Genomic DNA, 24,817 nt, shown 5'->3' on the forward strand with positions numbered 1-24,817 from the left:
GAATTCTGGTCCTCTTTTCCCATTGTATGTGCTGTGTAACCTTGGGCAAGTCACTGTCCCTCGCTGAGAATTGATTTCATCACTTGTGACATGAAATGGGTACGGCATCATCTTCTCAGGAGTCCTCCCCTGAGTCTCCTCCTCAAGGCAGAGGTCTGTGTGTGTTACCCATGGCTGTGTTCCTGCCCCAGAACCGGGCCAGCCACATAGTAGGGACTCAGAAAGTATTTGTAGAACTGAGTCAAAGTCAACTTGGGCATTAGAACAAAATTCAAATAGAAAGGAACAGCAGAATGGTGGTGGCCTTCGACACGTCCCTCCGCCTCCCTTTCATCTGTCCCCTCCTCCCTCCTTCTGCTTCTCTCTTGCTTGTTCTCGCTTCTTTGAATTGGTCTCCCTTCCTGCAAGCCATTCCCTCTCTTTTCCTCGTGTTCCTCTCTCTTTCATTTCCTTGTCCCCGCCTAGTTCCAATGGTGATTTTAAGCTCTTGACAAAAATGTTTAGTTCTGATCCTGTGGGAAGCCAGTGGAGAAAATCAAGAAACAACCCAAGGTCTGTGGGCAGAAGACACCCACAGACCTGTTGGCCGGTCAGCCAGGCCTGTCTGGGTGCCTAGCAGGGCCGCGCCAGGACCCCTCTGCTTTTAATTGGTCTTGGCTGAGGCCTTGTTCAGATACTTGTTAAAAGCTTCTGGATGATTCTAAGGTGTGGCCAGAGTCTGGTCTCCCCTGGGTCTCTGAGGAGAACTAGACAAGACGCAGACTCTCACACAGTAACTGGAAGGTCACACATTGGGGTGTGAGGATGGGGTGCTATGGAACGGAGAGTCAGGAAGGCCCCAACAAGGAGCAGGTGGGGTGAGCTGAGGTGTGGGGAGGAGGGGTGCGGGCAGCAGGCACTAGGGGTGCCAGGCCCCAAGGCAGGCGGGAGAAGGTCCATCCAGGGGTGGGGAGGCCGGGCTGGTGGGTGTTTTATCTTTCACGGCAGTGGGAAGCATGGAAGGGTTGGACACAGGAGGGCAACCCAACCCAGTTTTCATTTCAGTGAGATTGAGTGCTCATCTGCTTCGGGGTATGGAAGGGAAGGGAGGGCTTTGCGAGGAGGCAGCAGGTGACCAGTTACCCTTCCCAGGCAGACGGGAGGAACAGTGTGTGCGGAGGTGCAGAGGCAGGCAGGAACCAGGGTCGGGAGGGGACAAGGAGGTGCTGGAGCAGAAGCCAGGGCAGGGAGTGTCAGGGCGGTGACAGCCCTGGATGGCCTCCCGTGCCAGGTTGCAGCACAGTGGATTGAGGGAGAGCCGAGGGGGGTGTTGCTGGTCAGTTCAGTTCAGTTGCTCAGTCGTGTCTGACTCTTTGTGACCCCATGGACTGCAGCACTCCAGGCCTCCCTGTCCATCACCAATTCCTGGAGTTTACCCAAACTCATGTCCATCGAGTCAGTGATGCCATCCAGTCATTTCATTCTCTGTCATCCCCTTCTCCTCCTGCCCTCAATCTTTCCCAGCATCAGGGTCTTTTCCAATGAGTCAGTTCTTCACATTGGAAGAAGGCGGATTCTTCAGCCAAACTATTAGTTTCAGCTTTAACATCAGTCCTTCCAATGAACACTCAGGACTGATCTCCTTTAGGATGGACTGGTTGGATCTCCTTGCAATCCAAGGAACTCTCAAGTTTTCACCAGCACCACAGTTCAAAAGCATCAATTCTTCAAGTGCATTTTAGGGAGCATCTCTGGCAACTATGGGCAGGATGGGAGGGGAAGCAGGAGATCCAGTTTTGGGTCAATGCAGGAGTCTGCTGAGAGCAGGTGAGGACCTGGGGACAGGTGCAGAGGGCACGGGGCATTACCTGTCCACTTCCATTTCTTCCTCCCCTAGAAAAGCACCTGACCCATTACTTGTTCCTTACCTGTTTAGTCGCTAAGTCATCTCTTTGCAACTCCATGGACTGTAGCCCTCCAGGCTCCTCTGTCCAGGGGATTTCCCAGGCAAGAATACTGAAGTGGGTCGCCATTTCCTTTTCTAGGTGATCTTCTCCAATTCAGGGGTCAAACCCGCATCTCCTGTGTCACAGGTGGATTCTTCAGCTCTGAGCCACCAGGGAAGCCTGGGAGTGGGGTTAGCCCTGCTCAGTTGAGTCAGTTTCCTATAAGAAGCTTTCCCAGAAGACACACACAGCAGATCTGCTCAACTGTGTTTGCACTCAAGAGAAATTGGGGAAATGTAGTCTCAGATGATGTATCACACCCCTGAATAAAATCCTGGATCTGTTTCTGTGGAAAGAAGATGAGTTGATAAGGGGAAGCCATATAGAAGCTTAATAAATATTTGCTGAAAAAATGCACCCTGAGTTCAAAACACCTGCCTTCCTGCAGGCTCTGTCTGTCCATCCACTGTCAAACATTTATTCAGCACCTAGTGTGTGCCTGGCAGGGGTGATGGTGAAGACAGAATGAAGGCAAGTTTCCTTCCTGAAGGACCTTGGGTCTAGTGTATAAGCAGGTGGGAAGCAAGCATCACCCATTAGAACCAGGTTAGAAGTACCAAGGGCTGTGGGAACCTCCAGACCTGTCCCCCTGCCCCTCGTGGACGGTGACCAGAGCTGAGTTTTTCTGCTGGGCCCATGCCTTCTCTGCTGTAGCTGCAGTCAGGGTGCTTGCTGCCTGTCACATGCTCCGCAGGCGGGAGTGTGTGTGTGTTGGGTCAGGGAAGCCCCACAAATGTATCCCTGCTTGTCTTTTGGGGTGGGGCCCAGGGACAGCCGGTTGTGGCCATTTGAACCTGTGGAAAGTTGAGGGACAGGATTCCCAGAGGCCCTGGGCAGGTGCCACCTCTGAGGGTGGACACAGAGGAAACTTCCACCCAGGAAGGAGAGGGGCCTGGAGTCTTTGATGCAGCCTTGGGGAACCCGGGGGTGTCTTGGCTGAACAAACAAACTCTTCATCTGCTAAGCGGAGTCTGGGAGCTCATAGGAGGCAGTTTCATTGGCAGGACCAAGCGCACAGGGCCAGGGCCCTACCGCCAGGCCACGTGCCCTCTGCTGTTCTCACCAGGGGAGGGGGTCCGATTCCCTCCTAGGGCCTTTGGGAGGCCTTGACAGGGACAGGCTTGGAGAGAGCAACACCCACCACTCTTTTGACCTCTTGTGTCTTCCTCAAGGATGCCCTGGGCCATGTTCAGGATGAATTGCTGCCCCTGCCCTGGGAGGAGGCACTGGATGCTTGCGGAAGCCAAGACCCCAACGGGGCATCTGAACAGAGGGGCTCAGCAGGTGAGTGAAGGAGGGGTCTTCATGGACATCCACTGACAGGCTAGCTCGCTTACGATGTCCTGATGACCCAACAGGGTGGTGGTCCCTGCTCTGCAGACAGGAAGCTGAGGCTCAGAGAGGTAGAGTCCCTTGTTCACTGCCACACAGCTGGGAAAAGTGCGCTCAGCCTCCACAATGGCCATGACGAGGTCCGTGATGCAGGCTCAACCCAACATTTAGGCTCACTCCCTCAGCCCTCAGAAGGGTGCCAGCCAGGCAACACACGTGTCAGCCTTGGGTAGCACGGGTCCTCTCAGGGGGATTTGTCTTTGGAGAAGACCGTGTGATGAGAAGGAGCTGTTCTATTTCTTGCCCCCACCCCAGTGACAGCTCAGGTGTGAGACAGGTGTGAGGTCTGGGAGCAACTGGGGCTTGAAAGCCGCTTGTCTCTAGGCTGATGGGAACCAGTGTGTCTGCTCACACTCTCGGGTACAGCTTCCGGGGTGTCTGCTGAAAAAGCTGGCGCACTCAGGGAGCCCCAAAGCCACGGTGCCCATTGGCTGTCTGTGGTTTGCATACAGTCCTCCAAGGTCAAGTTCAGTTTCCGTATAAGGTCAGTTACACCCAGCGGTGCTGCTGACCGGCAAGGCTGACCGTTCCCCTCCACATGTCTGGGGAGCAGAGCGGATAAGTCAGACAAGGTCAAGTTTGTCCTTGGGGAAACGAGCGGGATCCACTGGCAAAGCCTGGGTATCAGCTCCTCCGCCCACTCCGCGTGGGGCTGGGGGCCGGGAGTTACGACCCTGTGTGACCACAAGGGTGCGGGGCTGAGGGAGGTGTCCTGGGCTTTGTGGTCAGAGGAGGTGGCTCCCAGACCCGATTCCGCTGCTCATCAATGGATGGTCACTCCCGCCACTGAGCTGGGTTCCTCACCAGACAGGCAGTGGTGACCATGAGGCCACCTTTGGGGGCTCAAAGGCCTTGAGTCACGAGACATACTGCCTCATCCTAACAGCAGATGTTGCTGTTGGTGACACTCTCCTAAAAGTTCCTGGGAGGGTCTCCTCCCTGCTGGCTCAGATGATAAAGCATCTGCCTGCAATGCGGGAGACCTGGGTTAGATTGCCGGGTCAGGAAGAGCCCCTGGAGAAGGAAATGGCGACCCACTCCAGTACTCTTGCCTGGAAAATTCCATGGACAGAGGAGCCTGGTGGGCTACAGTCCATGGGGTCGCAAAGAGTCGGACACGACTGAGTGACTTCACTTTCCTTCTTTTCTTTCTTTCCTGTCACTTCCCAGGCTGGCCCTCCGAGGGGCCCCATGCGTGGGGCTGCGTCCGGGCTGGACGAGACCCTCCTGTTTTGGTCGCTGGCCCGCAGACCGCGAACAAGCTCCCCGGAGACCTTGCAGGATCTGACCATGGACAGGTGAGGCCAGTGGCTTTCTCCATGCCTGGGGTAAAAACTGGGTCTGATCTGCCCTGCTGTGCATGCTGCACAGTGTGACCACCATTCAGGAGGTGGGAGAGGGAGGGGAAGAAGCTCGGGGTTGGAAGAAGATTCTGGAAATAATTGAGAGGGCGATTTGAGCCCCGGGTGAGGCGTGGGCAGGAAGGGAGCCCCAGCTGTGTGCATGGGCCCAGCTGCCACGTAGCAAACTTCATCTCCTTGAAACCTCCCTACCACCTGTGGGGCAAGAGCCGTGACCCCCTTGTTCTGCAGAGGAGGAGGCCGTGATTTCCCAAGGCCTCCCAGCCCTGGAAGGGACTGAGGTCCCGTCTCCATAGCCCACACTCTGCACCATGCCGTCCCCTAACGGTTGGGAGCCTGGTTCCAGCCAGTCCTGATGTGGTTCCAGAGCGAGGGGTCTTCCTGCATTACTTTCATTTGCTCACCTCCCGCCCTGAGCCCTGCCTGGTGTGCTGTGTCACATCCAAAGTAGAAAAGAGCTGAGAGCAGTCCCCGGGGTGGGAAGAGCTTCACAGAAAAGTTGGACCCCGAAGGAAGGATGGAGTTAGACAGACTGGAAACCAGGGATGGGCAGTGGAAGGGCAGGCCAGGTGGGAGGACCTGCCAGGTAAAGGCGGTGAGGCTGGGAGTAGCCATGGGGTGGGGGTGGGGTCGTGGTTACAGGTGAGCCGAGGGCTCCCTGTGAGCCTGGATGAAGCCAGGTTTCACCTCCCAGACTGGGTCTATTCTCTGCGTTGGGCCAGTTCTCCTTTCTGCTTAAATGCTTTGAGTGAAAAGTGAAAGTGTTAGTGAATGACTCTTTGTGACCTCATGGACTGTAGCTCACCAGGCTCCTCTGTCCATGGAGTTCTCCACAGAGGAATACTGGAGCGGGTTGCCATTTCCTTCTCCAGGGGATCTTCCCAACCCAGGGACTGAACCCAGGTCTCCTGCACTGCAGGAGGACTCTTTACTATCTGAGCCACCAAGTAACTATAAAAATGCATTCAAAAGTATCTCTGAAACACCTCCTGTGTGCCCTGGACTGTTCTAGGCCAAGGGTCCCTGCCTTCAGCGGGGCAGATAGTTTACACTGTGTGTCCCCTAGAGCCTTCCATGGCTCTGGCCTGCTGTATGTCTGTGCTGTCCAACAGAGGAGCCGTGAGCCGCACTTGGCTTCTGGTCACTTGAAACGTGGCTGGAGTGACTGCAGAACTGAATGTTAACTTTTGTTTAATTGGTTTACATTTGAAGAGCCCCACGTGGGCTGTGGCTACCTTATTGGGCGGTGCGGGGCTAGGGAGGGAGGTAGCGGGGGTTTGACAACACACACACAAATGATCTGAGTGAGTGGAGGGTGCGATGGATGGAGGTCAAGTGGGGTCAGTGGACAGACAGTGGTGGGAGTGGCCAGGGGGTCCTTTTTGGAAGCGGTATTTGAGCTGAGATGTCAGTGAAGCAAGAGAGAGAGAGAGGTATGGGTGGGGATGGACTTTCTGGGCAGAGGGGAGAGTGGGCGTAAAGGCCCTGGGGGCGCTCACAGGCCTGCTTGTGATAGGAAGACCCATATGGCTGGGTGGGGAGGTGAGGTCGGAGAAGGGAGAGGCCCCTGTGGGAGAAAGGGGCGCTTCACACCTTCTCTTCTCTTCCCATCCCTAGTTTACTCCCGCGGAGCCCATCTTGGATGACCAGACTCTCCTCATCAGTGGCTGCCCCCCGGGGCAGTCCATAGACGGCTCACCAGTCCCCGCGGAGCTGGCCTGGGTTCCAGGGCAGAAGCTCACAGCCAGGCCTGCCCAGGGGTCCTCTCTCTGTGTGCAGGCGTCCACACACCCTCCCCAGGGCCGGGCTGCGGGCCCAGCTCCCTTGCCGCTGCTCCCCCTGGAAGCTCCCCCAGAAACACTGCACACCCAACAGGTGCTGGAGGCCCGGCCCCTGCCTGCTTCCTCCACCTCAGGACACCCCGGCCGGGGCCACCACTGGGCAAGAGGCCCCACTGCCTTCCTCGGCCAGGAGGCCTTGCACATTTCACATCACCAGTTTCCCGGGAGAGGATCCGAGGATGGAAAAGACGCTGGGAAGGAGGGAGGAGGAGCCCCAGGGTCAGGGTGGAGATTGGAGAGGCAGGAGGTGAGGACTTGGGGCAGAAAGCAGGCAGAAAGCAGGGACAGGTGTCAGCCAGGTCAGGAAAGCGGGGAGAATCTGAGGGTGGAGGCTGGGGTCAGGGCCTCAGAGGGTGCATGGATGAAGGACGGGGCTCCTAAACCCCTAGCCGCAGCATCCTGCCTTGGGCGCAGGCGGGAGCTTCCACTACTTGTTCTGCAGGGGGAGACCTCAGTGTCCTTGGAGGGTCCTGAATCCCTGAGTAGGTGGGGACATGAGGAAGGGCATGTCTGGGGCCTCCAAGGAGGAGAAGGACAAGAAGGAGGAGGAGGAAGGCTTTTATTATCATCAGAGGAGGCAGAGACCCCCGCAGCCACCTTCTCCGGGTCTCCGGGCACCAATGGGCCATCTTCAGTGGATGCCCAGCCCCTTACAGGGCAGAACAGAGCCATTGGGAGAGCTCAGGGCAAAGAGGAAGACCCTGTGTGGTCTGGAAATGCTCTTCTTTCCCCAGACGTAAGCCCTGGGGACGAAGGACAGGAAGAAGAGGGGGAGAAGGAGCTGTGCAGCCTGGGTCGCAGGCATGTCCTGGAGAAGCCTGGCTTGGAGGACAGTGAGGCCAAGGAAATGCTTTCCTTGTTGGAGGGAGAAGGTTTGCCACCGTCTCCTGGATTGGCCTTCTGGTTCAAGGAGGCCGGAGCCACCCGTCACCCCTCGGCTCCAAGTAGAGGCCTTGACCGGTCTGCACTCAGAATAGAGGCGTTTGAAAGGGAGATGGAGGCTTGTTTCCAGCACCTCTCCTTCCTGAAGCTTGGGAGTGGGAGTTGTGGACAGAGAGCTTCCTCATTGGCAGGAGAAACCTGGGGCTTTGCTCAGAGATGGTGCAGCTGCCAGGGGGTCCTGCACCCTCAGCAGGCTTTGACACACCTGGGTTTGGATATTTGTTTTGTTGAGAGAACAAACCCCAAGGAACCTGGTGAAGATGTTAAGCGGGGAGAGATTGAGGCCCTGGGAACCTGCAGCCTTCTTCCAGGACTGGTGTTGGATTTGGTCGACTTGAGCCCGGGCCCTCCAGAGGGGCCCTCCGAGCAGGGCAGGAACCACCCCTTGCAGCCACCAAGAGCCCTTGAGGGAGCACAGAGCAGGTTTCGTCAGCTCATTTCTGGATTGAAGAAAGAGAGAAGCAATGTTTTAAGTGATAACGCCAGGCTTCAGGGAGATCAGAAGAGATGCCACCAAAAACTGCGCGCCCTGGAAAAAGAGAGGGAGAGAAACATGAAAAAAATATCTGCACTCGAACAGGATAAGAGCGTGCTGTTAGGAGACATCTCTCACTTAAAGTGGGAACTGGACCAGTACGCGCAAGTCATTTCTGAGCTTGAAGACTGCAATGGGAAGAGTTACTGCAAGATTTCTGAGCTCGAAGAGGAAAACAAAAGATTGAAAGGGCACCTGGGGCAAATCCAGAAAGCCATGTCCACGAGCATCCGAAAATCCAAAGGTGTGATGGAGCACGTCACCATGGAAAACTGGGAGCTCGATGCACTGACTTCGGAGCTCGGGGTCAGTTACAAACAGCTGATAAAGGATATCGTCCTGGGAATAGAAGACATGATCCGCACCTTCAGGGGGGAGAATGAACACCTTCTAAGAAGGATCCAAGTCCTGGAAGGGGAGGTTGTATTGGGGAGCAGCACAGATGGGGGGCCTTTGGTGAGAGCAGAGGAGCATCTCCAGGGGGAAAGCACGGTGGACCAGGTGAACACTGTAGAAGGAGGGGTGCAGGTGACTCAGATTTCAGGGCGATCAACGGCCAGAGCCCCCGGGCCACCCTCAGAGCAGGATATGGGTCTGGCTGAGGGGTGGACGGGACCGTGCTTAGGCCTGGACAATTCCAGATGCGGTGCTGATTCTACTGCTCAGTCACTGGTCCGGGGAGATGCCACGGTATCCAGGGCCCTGCAAGGAAACACCGATGGGTCAGGAGTGAAAGAAGTGCATTTGGAGAAAGAGGAAAAAGCACCAAGCTGTTCTGCGGACCAAGGGCGAGCACTGAGGTCCGCGCGCGGTGGCATCCGGGTAGGTTGACTCTGCATGGCTGTTGAATACTCTTGCTGACCTTCTGTAGCACTGACCACACCCTTCACTCCCGTGTCCTTCAGCAGCCCTGAGAGGGGGGGAACAGTCGCCATCCCCATTTACCAAATGAAGAAACGTAGGCACAGAGAAGTTAAGTGACTTGCCTCAAGTCACACAACTGGGAGGGATGGAGCCCACATTCTGCCTGGGGGTTCAGGCTCCAGAGTCTGTATTCTTGCCTACGACAAGAAGATGCTAGTCTGCCTCTCTGCTCAGGCTCTTCAGATGGGTATCTGGTGGGACATGGAGAGGGTGTTTATCCTTTAAGATGAGAGCTTGTATTTTCAGACCAAGCAGTTTTTCAAACAGCTTAAGTCATTATTCTACTTATCGAGTCTCTATTGGTATATATGTATTTATTTATATTGAGGTATAATTAACACCCAACATTGTGGAAGTTTAAGGTGTGCAGTGTGTTGACTTGATACATTTCTATGTTGTAATCTGATTACCACCACCACTTTAGCCAACACCTCTGTCACGCTGCACGTTAGGGCTTAAAAGGAGACAGCAGGGGGCTTTAGAATTTAAACAAGGTTCATGCTCACCTCTGCACTGACTGCATCCGCCCATGACTTCGCCGAGTTGTCTTCCTCATCTGTGGGCAATACTCCACTTTGAGGACTCCTGGGATGAAATGCTCCAGTGTCTGTAAGATATGCAGTGTATCCTTTGGATACATTCATACCTGATCTCTCTGCCTCTGTCTTCTCTTTCTCTCCAGTTTTATCAGTCACTTCACAGGATCATCTTTTGGTTTTATTGATGTTGTTTATTGTATGTGCTTAGTAACTCAGTCATGTCTGATTCTTTGCGACTCCATGGACTGTAGCCTGCCAGGCTCCTCTGTCCGTGGAATTCTCCAGGTGAGAATACTGGAGTGGGTTGCCATTTCCTTCTCCAGGGGATCTTCCCAACCCAGGGATCAAACCCAGGTCTCCTGCATTGCAGGGAGATTCTTTACCACCTGAGCCACCAAGGAATGTCTATATTTTATTTCATTGTTTTCTTCTAATAACTTCATTGTTTCCTTCCATCTACATTCTTTTGGTTTAGTTGACTGTTCTTTTTCTGGCTTCTTGTGTTGAAAATTTGGATCACTGATTTTGAACTGCTTTTCTTTTGAGATTTATGCATTTCTTTCTAAGCACTGTTTTAACTACAACCCACACATTTTTGATAAGTTGTAGTTTTTAATGTCTGTTCAGTTCAAAGTAGCTTCTGATTTCTATTGTGATCTCTCCCTTGACCCATGGGTTGTTTAGTAACGTTGTTGAATTTCCAAGCATCTGTGTAATTTTTTAGTTATATTTTTGTTATTGATGTCTAGTTTTATTTCATTGTTGTCAGAAACATACTATATATATTATTATAATCTTTTGAAATTTATTGAGATTGGTTTTATTGACCATGTGATGGTCTATTTTGGGAAATATTCTATATGCCCTTGTAAAGAATGAATGTTCTGCTGTTGCTGAGTATTAATTAGGCCAAACTGTTTAATTATGCTAATCTAATCTTCAATAACTTTACTGATGTGTGGTCTGTTTGTTTTGTCATCTACTGAGATGGCTTTTAAGATCTCTTCTTTTCTTATGTTAGTTTTGATTCCTATGCTTTTGAAGGTATTTATGAGCTACACACAGATTTAAGTTTATGATGTTTTCCTGGTAAATCAATTCTTTAAAGATGATAAAATGTCTCTCGTTATTTCTCACATTTCTTGCCCTAAAATGGACTTTGTCTGGTATTAAAATAACCACAACAGTTTCTTCCGTTAGTGTTTCCATGGTATATAACTTTTTTTATACCATCCATATTTTTCCATTCAGTCTATCAGTATCTTTATATATAAAGCATATTTTTTAGAAGCAACATATGGCTTTTTTTAAACTTAGCTCGGAATAAGTTTGACATCCTCAGCTTTTTAGTTGGAGTGTTTGCTCTGTTTTTGTGTCATATGCACAATGGTGTAATTGGCTTCATTTTTGCCTTGTTGGTATTTCTATTTGTCTGACCTGTTGTTTTCTTTTATTCCTTCTCTCTTTCCTTTGTTTTTGGTAAACTATTTTCTGTTATTCCATTTTCTTCTTCACTGGCTCACTTTTTCATGCATTTTACTGTCATTCTTTTAGTGGTTACCCTAGACATTTCAAAATGTATCTATTAATCATTAAAATTTACTTTAGTACTTTTACCATGCCTCAAATAATGCAAAAATCTTATAATTGTTTAACTCCATTTATTCCTTTTTATCCTTTTCATTGTTTATTTTTGTCAACTATGTTGCTTCTGTGTATAACATCCCTTATAGAGCACTATTAAGATTGTTTTAAACACTCAATAATTTTTTTATTTACTCATATCTTTCTTCTACTTCTGTGGATGTGTTCTACATTCACCTAAAGAGCTTTTATATTTCTTGTAGTTTAGGGTCTGCTGGTGATGAATTCTCTCAAATTTCTTTTTATGAGAACAATTTTTCAACTCCACTTTTAAAAAATTTCTTCCCCTTGATTCAGAATTTTAGGCAGGCAGATATGGTTCCTTCTTTTGACACTTTAAAGACCTCATTTCATTGTCTTCTGGTTCTCACAGTTTCTATTCAGAAATTGAATAATTTGTCTTTTTTCCCGTGACAGAAATGTGTCATTTTATCACACACTATTTTAAAGATTTGCCTTTTATCTTTAGGTTTTGGCAGTCAGATTATGATGTGTCTCCATGAGGTTTTATTTATGTTTATCCTCCTCGGTTTTTCTGAACCTCTTGAAACTGTGGAGTCATGTCTTTAATCAGATTTGCAAAATTCTTGGCCATTAGTTCTTTGAATATTTTGTTCTTTCCAACTTTTCTCTTCTCTCCTAGAGACCCAGACTTTGTTTTACTTTATCCCCACATCTTTTGAAACTGTTCTATATTTTTTTTCTCTCTTTGTGCATCAGTTTGAGGTTTCTATTGACCTGTCTTCTAGCTCATTAGACGTTCTGCCGTTTAGTTCTGCCATGTCCTGTTTTCTAATAAATCCATCCAATTAGTTTTTAATTTCATTTATTGTATTTTGCAATCAGATATTCATTTTATCCTTTCAAAAGAGATTCTGATTCTCTGTTGAAATACTCCGTACTGTCATCCATTTTGGTCCATCTTTTCCTGTTTTGAAGAAATATAATCATAGTCATTTTGAAGCTCTTGTCTGCTAACCCCAACATGTAGATCACTCTGAGTCTGTTTCTATTGACTATTTTGTTTCTTAGTTAAATCCCACTTTTCTGCTTCTTCATGTGACTAGTAATTTTTTTTCTGATGTTGGACATCATGCAGAACATATTGTAGGGATTCCTGTCTGTTAGCTTCGTCTAGAGCAGGTTGAGTGAGTTTTGTTCTGAATGACCAGCTGAATGACCAGCAGACCATGTTATTCCCATGCAAGTCTCTTTCAGTTTCCCCCTCAGGTCCAGGGCTTGATTTTACTCCTGAAGTATGGCCCTTGCTTCTCGGGCATGGCCCTTCAGTGGTATCAGCTGAGTTCTCAGAGCATTGACTAAAGACTCTCCACTTTGGCTCGGCCATCTTTGTAGCAGTTCATGACCTCCAGAGTCTCTTGAGCAATTGACCGCCCAGCTCTGTTCTCTGCTAGGCTTCCGTTGTTGTTGTCCAGTCACTCAGCTGTGTCTGACTCTTTGCAACCCCATGGACTGCAGCACGCCAGGCCTCCCTGCCCTTCACAATCTCAGGGTCTTGCACTATGCTGTGCCACTTACGATTCAACCAAGGACCCAAGGGTATTTCTAAGACAGTGTCTGGGTTTTTTCTCTGAAGTTCACTTCTCTTTGCTACTATGTCCCACACATCCCAGTTGTCATAGCATCCCTGACCCCAGTCTCTGGTTTCACTTAACAGGACCACAGTGTTCAGCTGGGAATCTGTTTCCCTAAACCATGGTTTGCAAAATGTCCCAGGGAGAATGTGGAGCTCATCTTGTTAGGCGTCCTTTTTCTCAAGGATGGTAGCCCTGCATTAGTTGCCATTCGTGCCTGCAGAGAATTGTTTTTATGTAGTTTCCTCATATCTTATAGTTGTCAAATCACAGCTAGTCAGACCAGGTGGGGACTGGAACTCTGAGGAGGTGAATTTCAAGCTGAGAGTTTCAAGGTTTGAAAGGAGAAGCAGATGAAGAACATTCCAGGCAGAGGGAGAAGCAAGTGGCCAGGCCCTGAGGCAGGAACGAGCCTGGATTACTGGAAAAGCAGAAAGTTGCCGGCGAGGCTGTATCATAGTGGGCGCGTGTGAGGTGTAGCGGGAGGTGTAGCAGGAGGTGAATATGGGAAAGCTGTCGTGAGAAAGGCCACAGAAGGCCTTGTAGGCTCTAATTATGATCACTCTAAATGCAGTGGGAAACTGTTGGAGGGTTTTCATCAGAACAACACGATTACATTTCTGTGGTAAAAAGAACACTGTCTGCTCTAGAGACACAGGGAAGACGTAAGAACAGTCAAGAGGATCTTACCAAGAGATTTCGCTAGCATCGAGGAACTTGAAATTTTAAAAAACATAGAGCCAGACAAAAGCCAGAGTTGGAATCAGTGGGATTGGTGGTGGGCAGGAGGCAGAGGGTCAGGAAAGCTTTCCATTTCCTTCATCCCAAGTCACAAACCTGACTGTGTTTTCATTTGTTTAAAATAAAAACCCTTGAAGCTTTCTGCGTCTTCCTGTCGCACTTGTTATGGAGTCCAGATTCCTTTTGGTGAGTTTCAATCTGGCCCCTTGGAAACATCAGCTGTTGCTAGATAGGTCCCGAATCGCTACACTTCTGGATCCTAGATTTGCTCCTCCCACATCCCAGCTTTCTCCTGGGAACTGCTGCTCACCCTCCAGGTCTCCCTTTAGGGCTTGCATGCGTGCTAAGTCACTTCAGTCATGCCTGGCTCTTTGTGACCCCATGGACTGTAGCCCACCAGGCTCCTCTGTCCAGGGGATTCTCCAGGCAAGACTGCTGAGTGGGTTGCCATCTCATTCTCCAGGGGATCTTCCCAACTCAGGGATCAAACCCACATCTCTTACACTTCCTGCTTTGGCAGGTGGGTCCTTTACCACTGGTGCCAACTGGGAAGCCCTCACTTTGGGGCATCTCCCCCCAACCCTCCAGGATGGATTCAGTGCAGAGACGGCTCACGTGCGTCTCTCCCACGACGCCATTTTGGTAGCTTGAGTTGGCCATGATGGTGTTTACACTACAAAATCAGCAAATGCTGCGCATCTGTGTGTCCTACCTCCCTGGAGAGTGGAGATAGCCTCTGAAAGTGTGCCTGCCCCAGGCTCTGGCTGTCTCTTCAGTAACAGGGGCCACTGTCTGGGGCAGGCCCACATGGCAGGCCGGGCTGGCCTCCACCCCGCACTCTCATCCTCTTTAGAATGTCCTGTGGATGCTCTCTCAGGATGCTGGGAGTGAAACCCAAGTCACTGCAGAGAAGGGAGGCAGCGGAGACACCAAACTTCCCAGAAAGGCCAAGTTGTTTTGCAAGTCTTAGGTTTTATGGAGCCATTCGGAGCACCCATCTGTTCTTGAGGGGGCCCAGTCTGTGAATCTCAGGCCCACGCTTTGTGGATTTCTATTAATTAAAAAAAAAAAAACACATTCTGGTGTCGTATTCCTGGCTTACAAGCCACCAAGTCACACTTTGTCCTCTCTGCCTCCCTGCCATCTTCTCTCTCCTCCCCTCCTGCCAGCTCACACTCAGGTTCGGAACACGTGGAAGAGATGTACTGTGGACTTTCAATTCCCAGGGAGGCTGCTTCCAGTGAAAGCTAGACAGCCGGGTCCATGAGCAAGGTTGTGTGAGACGTCTCAGGTTTCTGGGGCTTTTATTATTAGCAGGATGGCTCCCTCACAAGGCCATCTTAGTAACGTGAATCAAGAGCTCAATGATGGTCAGACCCTTGATACAGAAAGTCACCCTCTGACAACCTCAGGGCAAGAACGAAAGCTGTGTCAGATATGGCTTTCTCTCACAGCACCAGTTACAGCAGCAAAATATTAGAATAATCTGAGTATTCGGCATGCCACAGGATGCCGTATAGAAACTAACAACAGGGTCTTTGACATTATTTAATGATATGGAAAAATGCCCATGACACGGTATTAAGGGAGAAAAGCAGGGTACAAAAGATGTATATGGCATATAAATGTTATATAGAAAAAATATGTGGCTATGTATGTGTGTGTGTGTGCATGCTCAGTTGCTTCAGTCATATTGACTCTGATCCCTATGGACTGTAGCCCTCCAGGCTCCTCTGTCCATGGGATTCTCCAGGCAGGAATACTGGTAGTGGGTTTCCATGCCCTCCTCCAGGAGATCTTCCTGACCCAGGGATGGAACCTGTGCCTCCTGTGTTTCCTGCATTGCAGGCAGATTCTCTACCCACTGAGCCATCAGGGAAGCCCTGTGTGTGTGTGTGTGTATACACATATACACACACATATAAGCCTGCCTATGTGTATGTATTTATATAAGTGATTACAAAATAAAAAGTTAGAGCCCAGCAGCACTGGGGGCAGTAGCATCACCACCATCTGACCACATTTCTCAAGGTGATAAATCATCCTCTCCCTTCTCACTTTCCACACTCCCAGAAATTCCTTACTTGATGTTCATATGAAACCTGCTCAGGTTTGGCCCAAGAAGAGTCAGAAGATACTTTGTACTGATTTAAGAAAAGTGCTTAAGGAAAATGCAGAATCTTCTCTTTCTTATGAATATATGAAACTTTAGTGTAATAAGCATCTCGTAATTACTGAATTTCACTCATCAGAGTGTGTTTCAGTACGGTGGTGACGGGCGTCTATTAAAACAAACTCTGGGATGCCGTGCCATGTGCATATTTTTCATATGCCAAAATAAGCTTAAAAAATAGCACTCTAGAATGTTATTTTGTGATTCCCTGGACCTTCCCCAACTCCCCTACTCAAGAAACTCAGCAGGGCTGCTCACTCGTATGTGTACACAGGTTCAGTTCAGTATAGTTCAGTTGCTCAGTCGTGTCTGACTCTTTGCGACCCCATGGACTGCAGCACGCCAGGCTTCCCTGTCCCTCACCAACTCCCGGAGCTTGCTCAAACTCATGTCCATTGAGTTGGTGATGAAAGGCTGAAAATATAATAAATGGGTGAGAATGATGTTTATGCTAACTAATAGTTTTTGGAGTGATTTTTCTATTTGTTTTATAAAATCTGTGGACTATGAGAAACATGCAAGCAGGAAAACAAGAAGGAAAACAGGTACTGTCTGTTGATTAAGGCAAATTACTTGGAAGATAACCTAAGAATTGCATTCGACTCTGATTCCTCAGCTCCAGGACCAGGAGGCCTCGGCCTCCGAGGAGGACCTCAGACTGCGCCTCAGACGACTCCATCACCAAGTACTGACCCTGCAGTGCCAGCTCCGAGACCAGGGGTCTGCGCACTGTGAGCAGCAGGCCTCTCGTGAGGAAGCAGAGCATCTCAAGGGCAAGGTAGGCTGGGCCCACACTTCCTTTCCAGCCTGTAAACTAACGTTCCTTCACTCTGGCAAGACTAGAAAGTAGAAAGAAGAATTAAGAGCTCACTGGACATTTCCAGCAGTTTGCAAGCATTTATTAGATTTTGAAGGTACAGAGCAGAATAGGAAAGAAAAACAAGCCTTGTAATCCCTCCATCTGGGTAACCTCTATTAGATCTAAAAATAATAATACATGTGTGCGTGCATGCGAAGTCACGTCAGTCATGTCCGACTCTTTGCATCCCCACCAGCCTCCTCTGTCCATGAGATTCTCCAGGCAAGAATACTGGAGTGGGATGCCATGCCCTCCTCCAGCAATACATGTGTATGACTTTTTAAAAAGTCAAATGGTACACAAATAAAAGTCTTTTCCCTGTAGGAGGGAAGTGGGTGTGACTATAAAAGAGCAACAAGAGCAGTCATTAGAATGGTTTGGTATTGTGTCTATGGTGGTGGAGACACAAGCTTGTATAGGTGGTAAAATTGTTCATGACTTGGGACACACACACACACACACACATGAGAGATCCAAGTAAGAATGGCAGCTTTGGATTAGCAGATGCAAACCACTAGGATAAAAAACAAGGTCCTACAGTGTAGTGTGTGTGTGTGCTCAGGCGTTCAGTTGTATCTGACTTTTTGCGACCCCGTGGACTGTAGTACACCAGGCTCTTCTGTCCTTGGAATTTTCCAGGCAAGAATGCCAGAGTGGGTTGCCATTTCCTCCTCCTCCAGGGGATCTTCCTGACCCAGGGATCAAACCCGTGTCTCCTGCATTGCAGGTGAATTCTTTACCACTGAGCCACTTGGGAAGCCCCGTACTGTGCAAGGAACTACTTTCAATATCCTGTGATAAATCATGATGGAAAAGAGTATGAAACAGAACATATATATAGGTATAACAGTCACTTTGCTGTATAACAGAAACCCAAAATTGTAAATCAACTACACTTCAATAAAATACATTAAAAAAAGAATGGTGCATTGTATCCACATCAATACCTGGTTGTAATATACTATAGTTTTACAGAATGTTCCCATTAGAGGAAACCAGGATAAATATGCAAGAGATCTCTTTGTATTGTTATTATTATTAAACTGTACATAACAGAGGCCAACACAATATTGTAAAGCAATTATCCTCCAGTAAGAAAAATAGAAAAGAAAAAAAACTGTGTATAAACCTAAAATTATCTCAATATTTTAAAAATGCAGAGCAATATGGTCCTTTCTCTCCCTCAACCCCAACCCCTTCTGACTTCCATTTTTTCAACCCTATGTACCCACATTTCAGTACTTATTTGTGTGCCTCAGTTCAGTTCAGTTAAATCTTTCAGTTGTGTCTGACTCTTTGTGACCCATGGACTGCAGCACACCAGGCCTCCCTGTCTATCACCAACTCCCAGAGCTTACTCAAACTCATGTCCATCGAGTCAGTGATGCCATCCAACCATCCCATCCTCTGTCATCCCCTTCTCCTCCCACCTTCAATCTTTCCCAGCATCAGGGTCTTTTCCAATGAGTTGGTTCTTCGCATGAGGTGGCCAAAGTATTGGAGTTTCAGCTTCGGCATCAGCCCGTCCAATGAATATTCAGGATTGATTTCCTTTAGGATGGACTGGTTAGATCTCCTTGCAGTCCAAGGGACTCTCAAGAGTCTTCTCCAACACCACAGTTCAAAAGGGTCAGTTCTTCAGCACTCAGCTTTCTTTACAGTCCAACTCTCACATCCATACATGACCACTAGAAAAACCATAGCCTTGACTATGTGGACCTTTGTTGGCAAAGTAATGTCTCTGCTTTTTAATATGCTATCTAGGTTGGTCGTAACTTTTCTTCCAAGGAGCAAGCGTCTTTTAATTTCATGGCTGCAGTCACCATCTCCAGTGATTTTGGAGCCCAAAATAATAAAGTCTGTCACTGTTTCCCCATCTATTTGCCATGAAGTGATGGGACCAGATGCCATGATCTTAGTTTTCTGAATGTTGAGCTTTAAGCCAACATTTCACTCTCCTCTTTCACTTTCATCAAGAGGCTCTTTAATTCTTTGCTTTCTGCCATATGGGTGGTGTCATCTGCATATCTGAGGTTATTGATATTTCTCCCAGCAATCTTGATTCCAGCTTGTGCTTCCTCCAGCCCAGCATTCCTCATGATGTAATCTGCATATAAGTTAAATAAGGGTGACAATAAACAGCCTTGACGTACTCCTTTCCCAATTTGGAACCAGTTTGTTGTTCCATGTCCATTTCTAACTGTTGCTTCCTGACCTGCATACAGATTTCTCAGGAGGCAGGTCAGGTAGTCTGGTATTCCCATCTTTTGAAGAATTTTTCACAGTTTGTTGTGATCCACATAGTCAAAGGCTTTGGCATAGTCAATAAAGCAGAAGTAGACGTTTTTCTGGAACTTTCTTGCTTTTTCGATGATCCAGCACATGTTGGCAATTTGATCTCTGGTTCTTCAACCTTTTTTAAGTCCAACTTGAACATCTGGAAATTCACAGTTCACAAACGGTTGAAACCTGACTTGGAGAATTTTGAGCGTTACTTTGCTAGTGTGTGAGATGAGTGCAGTTGTGTGGTAATTTGAACTTTCTTTGGCATTGCCTTTCTTTGAGATTGGAATGAAAACTGACCTTTTCCAGTCCTGTGGCCACTGCTGAGTTTTCATGTACTGAAATAATACCATACAGAAATATTCTGCATCTTGATATCATCGTTTAATGCAAAATTTTTGTGATATTTTCAAATCAATACATGCATATTGAACTACAGTATTTTAAACTCTTGCATATTATTTTCCCAGAGGCCAAACCATAACTTCCTTAACAGAATCTTTGTTTAAGGGAATCTAAATTGTTTCTGTTACTTTGTTCTACAAGCATTTTTATACGTCTATCTTGGAGTATGTTTCTGCAACATACGCAAAGGCTAAAATCTTAGTGAAAGAATTACTGTGTCAAAGGCTATATTGACTTTGAATGATAATGGCAAATAGCTTTCCAAAATGGTTATGTCATTTATACTGTCACCAGGAATGAATGCAACTGTTTGCCCACAACTGGTTACACTGAATCATATCACACTTTACGTTTTTTTTGACAAACTGATGAATGAAAATATACTATCAACATTTTGGTGTGATTTCTGACTCCTTTTAATGCATTCTTGTATAATTGAATACACTATACATGGAGTTTCCTGTCCTCTATCCATATTGCTTCATAGGCTTTTTGTCCGTTATTTTTTGGACTGTGCAGTAATCTATGGGGTGTTTGTGATTTCCATTCCCCTACTGTTGGATCTATAGTTATTTCCATTAATTTATGTAGCATTTTTATGGGGCCCAGGTTCCTTCCCTGAGCAGGGAACTAAAATCCTTCAAGTGGGTGTAATGTTCAAAGAAAATGAAGTGGGGGGTGGGGGAGTTTCTTACACATTCAAGTATGGTTATAAGGAAAAAGGGGCTTCCCAGGTGGCACCAGTGGTAAAGAACCTGCCTGCCAGTGCGGGAGACCTAAGGGACATGGGTTCAATCCCTGGGTTGGGAAGATTCCCTGGAAAGGGGCACAGCAACCACTCCAGTGTTCTTGACTGGAGAATCTGATGGACAGAGGAGCCTTCTGGGTTAAGGTCCATTAGGTTGCAGAGAGTTGGACATAACTGAAGCGACTTAGCACATGTATCATTTTTTTACAGTAGTTCAGAGAATTGGGATTCCTGGTTCAAAGAGAAGAAATAGTGCTCATCCTAAATACATATTGCAAATTTGCTTTCCAAGAAATCCTGGCACCCACTTCCAAAGTCAAAGCCATTCATGGGGGGATATTTTTCATTGTGCCCTTGACCAATGTTGGAGGTAAGATGACATTTTTGTCCTGTCTGTCACTGATGTGTGAAAAATATAGCTCCAATTATACACATCTTAGAACTATTTTTCTTTTTTGACCGTATCCAATATGTGCCTACGTCTTTTTTTTAATTACTTTCATTCTTTTTGTCTTTCTCTGCTTCAGTTTGGATATTTTCCCTAATCCATCTTTCAGTTATATAATACTCTTTAGGTGATCAAATTTGCTCTTAAATTCATTATTTTAGTTCTTCATTTTAGGTATTGTATTTTGGAGTCTTAGAATTTTCATTTGGTTACTTTTGGATAGCTTCCAGTTCTCTGATGAAAGTCTTGTAATATAATTATTAAGCATTTTATTCACAGTTACTGTCAGATCTGTCTGTGATAGCTTCGTTTTACATTCCCACTAGTGATGGACGAAGGTCCCAACTTCCCATTCTCACCAACCTTTGCTGCTGTCTATCTTTTTGTTGCTAATCGTCCTAGTGAGTGAGAGGTGCTATGTCATTGTGGTTTTGACTTGCATTTCCTTAATGGTTAATAACCTTGAGCATCTTTTCATCTATTTATGTGCAATTCATGTGTCTTCTTTGGAGACATGTCCATTCAGATCCTCCCTCCCTCAATTTTGCAATTGGATAGTTTTTTGTTGTTGTTGTTGAGTTGTGAGAGTTTATATATACTATAGATGCAGTTTCCTTATTAGCTGTAGGATGTTCATTTTCTCCTGTTCTGTTGTCTTTTCACTTCTCATTTGTTTTTTAATTGCAAATGACCCAGTATACACGTTAGTCACTCGGTTGTGTCCGGCTCTTTGTGACCCCATGGACTGTAGCCCACTAGGCTGCTCTGTCCATGAAATTCTTCAGGCAAGAATACTGGAATGGGTTGCTATTCCCTTCTCTATGGGAAGAGAAGGGAATAGCTCACAGCAATATATTCATGCTATTTCTTACACTGAAGCAGAGAGAAGATTTCATCCAAGCCTGCAAATATTACGGTGTGCATTTTGAGTAGAAGACAGTCTGCTTGGAGCTGGCATTTTAATCTTCAGATATAGTCAGAGAAGTGTGCCAAAATAGATATATGGAAATGTTCATTAAAGTCTTATTTTTAAAGCAAAGAAATAGAAACAATATAAATTTTCATAAACAAATTGATTAAATAATTTTGTTCCAATCTCATGATTAAATAATGTTCTTGATTTTAAAAGAATATGATTGGTTTGTATGTATTAAGGTTGAATCAACACCCATGATTTTATATTAAATGACAACATCAAGCAGTAAGAACAGGATGTAAAGCATTTTGTATAGTATAGTTTCATCTGTGTGTATACACACATATGGCTTCTGATTATGGGTATGCAGGGTTGAAAATAGTAATAGCGGTCAGAAGAGCTTGGGGGAGAGGAAGAAGGGCTTTTATCTATCTAGCTTTCCTGTAGTGATTACAGAGAAAATCAGAGAGTGAGTGAGAAGAATTCCCAGAACACCCATCTTATCGTAGCTTATGATTTTGTGGGTCAGGAATTTCAGGCAGGACTTGGCTGCACAATTCCACTCTGCAGAGAATCAGTGAGGATCACTCAGTGGTATTCACCTGGGCACTGGGCTAGGCTGGAAGGTCCAAAGTGGCTTCGTACATGTGCCTGCTCAGAGAATAATGATAGATAATGGTTTATATTCATTGAATGTTGCCCAGATGCCAGGCCTTGCTCTAAGCACTTTACAGGAGTTGATTCATAGCATCCTCATCCAATCTTCCCCATTAGGTGGACAGTAATATTACCCCTGGGCTTCCCAAGTGGCACAGTAGTAGAGAATCCACCTGTTATACAGGAGACACTGGTTTGATCCCTCTGTCAGGAAGATGCCCTGAGGAAGGAAATGGCAACCTACTCCAGTATTCTTGCCTGGGAAATCCCATGGACAAGAGGAGCCTAGCAAGCTACAGTCTGCGGGGTCGCAAAGAGTGGAACATGACTTAGTGACTAAACAACAACAACATTGCACCTACTTTACAGATGAGAAAACTGAGGCACAGAAAGACTTGACTTTCTCAAAGTCACAGGACTCAGGACATCTGTCTAGGAAACCTATAGGTTTAATACCGCACCAAAAAACTCTGGCAACCTCTGCATGGGGAATGGGGAAATCTTTCTTTCTGATTGCATGCTTGCACGCTCAGTTATGTCAGACTCTTCATCCCCATGAACTGTATGTAGCATGCCAGGCTCCTCTGTCTGTGGGATTTTCCAGGCAAGAATAATGGAATAGGTTGCCATTTCCTCCCCCACGGGATCTTCCTGTCCTAGTGATAGAACCCGTGTCTCCTGTAGCTCCTGTGTTGGCAGGCAGTTCCTTTACCACTGAGCTACCTGGGAAGCCCTGCTTCCTGAAGGAAGAGGCAATAGAATGGCTTCGGCACCTGCGGTCTGGCAGAGCTCATTGTCTGGTGCTCAGAGAATCCTTCCTCCTCTGATCTGGTTAAGCAGCTAATGGGAAAAGTCTGTGTTCTCACCACGAACTCCTGGGGGAAAAGGGATGAGAGCCAAGCTCTCTGAGCACGGCTTGCCTGTACACGCAGCAAGCTGTGGAACCCGCCACTCAGCGTTATCAAAAATCTTGGTTCTCTTTCAGCTTGACGAACTTCAGAAAAAGCACCATGAAGCGAATTTGGCTGTGACACCTTTGAAGGTAATACGTATGTGAGATCAGCATGAAATACCTCTCTCAAAAGAAAAGAAAAGGGAGCTTAGTACTGGATTGGCCAAAAAGTTTGTTTGGATTTTCTGGTAAGATGTTATGGAACAATCCAAGGGAACTTTTTGGCCAACCTAATATTTTTCCCATTAGGAACTAGTCCATGTCTGTTGTATAGAAACACTGGAAAGAAGAAGGAAAGAGAAACACAGCACCCCAGGTTCCCTTCTGAATCTAGCATCTTCCTGTATTTTCTTTTAGTATATTTTACATGTGTCTGAGACCCTACTCTACCTGTGTAGAGGTATGTCTGTGCCACGTGGGTCTTCACCAGCCTTTGAAGCTGCCGTTCTTGCCGTAAAGCAGGAGACTACAGACCCTGCGGGTGTTCAGATCCCTCTGTCCAATCTCCTTGCCTCTCTTGATCCCTCCCTGTCTTTTGCATTATCACACACAAGCACCATGCTGTGCTTTGTTTTTCTTAGAAAAGTTTTCTCCATGCACCTAAGACATTTCTTGAGGACACATTCCCATATAAGGTTCATAGGGTTTAATACGCTAGTCGAAGATGTAGTTTCGGTGAGATGTCACGTGTAAGCTCACACACAGCACTTGGACTTGGGCAGTGCCAAGTGCCTGGACGGACTGTCCGTTTTTCCCACTCTCTGGGCAAGGTAGGCCAGGAGGGGCCCTGGCTGGGAATTAGAAGGACAAAGTTGAACTCCAGGACCCTACTGACTTTGCCGAATCCCACCCCCTCTGAAATAATACTGATTCCCTCTGGCCTGCTCTCACAACTTCTTCTGACCCTCAGTGGATATGGCGTCGATGGAACAGTAGAGCACAAACTGTAATGCTCTTGAAAATGGGAGGTGTTCTTGCTCCTCTGTTATTTTCGTCATTTGCTATGTACCGGCAGTACGTGGCACTGGGGCATCATTGCCTAGAAACTGAGGTGCAAAGCTCCCCAACCCTCTCTGGGCTGGGCTTGGAAGGGAGTTCTGGCAGGAAGGGGTCATCACATCCTCTGATGGAGCAGCTCCTCCAAACATGCACAGACGCGGGAGGTCATTTCTTGGCCAGAGGGTCACACACATCACCCACATAATAGATCTCTCCTGTGCCCAGCCATGGAACGAGGACAGTGCAGGGAATCCAGGAGAGTGTCAGCCTTGCCCTTAAGGAGCCCCCAGGCTGTGGAGGAGACAGAACCACAGATGTGAAGATTTACTCCTGGGACAGCAGGAAGCCAGGAGCCTGGGCACATAGGGACCCAAGTCCTGAGCCTAAGGGGGACTGCCCGGGAAGGCACTGCCCAGGCTGGGCTCTGAACGGATCTTCACAAGGTTTTCCTGGGCCCAGGACATGTAGGAGCCACAGAGGAGTAGTGAGGAAGCTCTGGGGTGTCAGATGTGGGGAGTGGATCAGTGTGTCTGGAACACGAGGCATGAGAAAGAGGGTCATCGTTGTGATGGGGCTGGAGAGGCACGGTTCGACCTTTCATGCGTGAGCACCTGCCTGGGCCGGCCAGTGTGCGTGCTCTGTCTGCATCATCTCCTGTCTTGGTGTGGTGATGATGCCCATTGTACAGATGAGCAAGTCACGGGGTAGAGAGGAGCTTGGTGTCATAGCTGGTTGGTGGAGGGGCTGAAGACCCGTCCAGAAGGCATCCAGAAGGGGGTGGGCAGCAGTGTGACCCATTGTTTTCATATCTGCCTCTGGCTTCTGGGTGAAGGGAGGGATGGCAGGAAGGAGGCTGAGCTAAGACAGGTGTGTGTGTG

The 24,817-nt window shown here is 47.6% G+C and overlaps 1 protein-coding gene across 1 annotated transcript in view; it reads left to right on the plus strand.

Moving 5' to 3' along the window:
- Positions 1 to 24,817, plus strand: part of C5H4orf50 (chromosome 5 C4orf50 homolog) — a 60,355-nt gene that overhangs the window by 19,910 nt on the left and 15,628 nt on the right. The window contains exons 4-8 of the mRNA XM_055434352.2: positions 3,158 to 3,269; positions 4,548 to 4,675; positions 6,356 to 8,878; positions 16,289 to 16,450; positions 22,974 to 23,030. Of these exons, the coding sequence (XP_055290327.2) occupies positions 3,158 to 3,269; positions 4,548 to 4,675; positions 6,356 to 8,878; positions 16,289 to 16,450; positions 22,974 to 23,030 (2,982 nt within the window). The remainder of the gene's footprint in view (positions 1 to 3,157; positions 3,270 to 4,547; positions 4,676 to 6,355; positions 8,879 to 16,288; positions 16,451 to 22,973; positions 23,031 to 24,817) is intronic.

The sequence above is a fragment of the Moschus berezovskii genome, chromosome 5, assembly GCF_049115385.1.
Source record: "Moschus berezovskii isolate FMDL1 chromosome 5, NW_MosBer_1.0, whole genome shotgun sequence".
NCBI lineage: Eukaryota > Metazoa > Chordata > Mammalia > Artiodactyla > Moschidae > Moschus > Moschus berezovskii.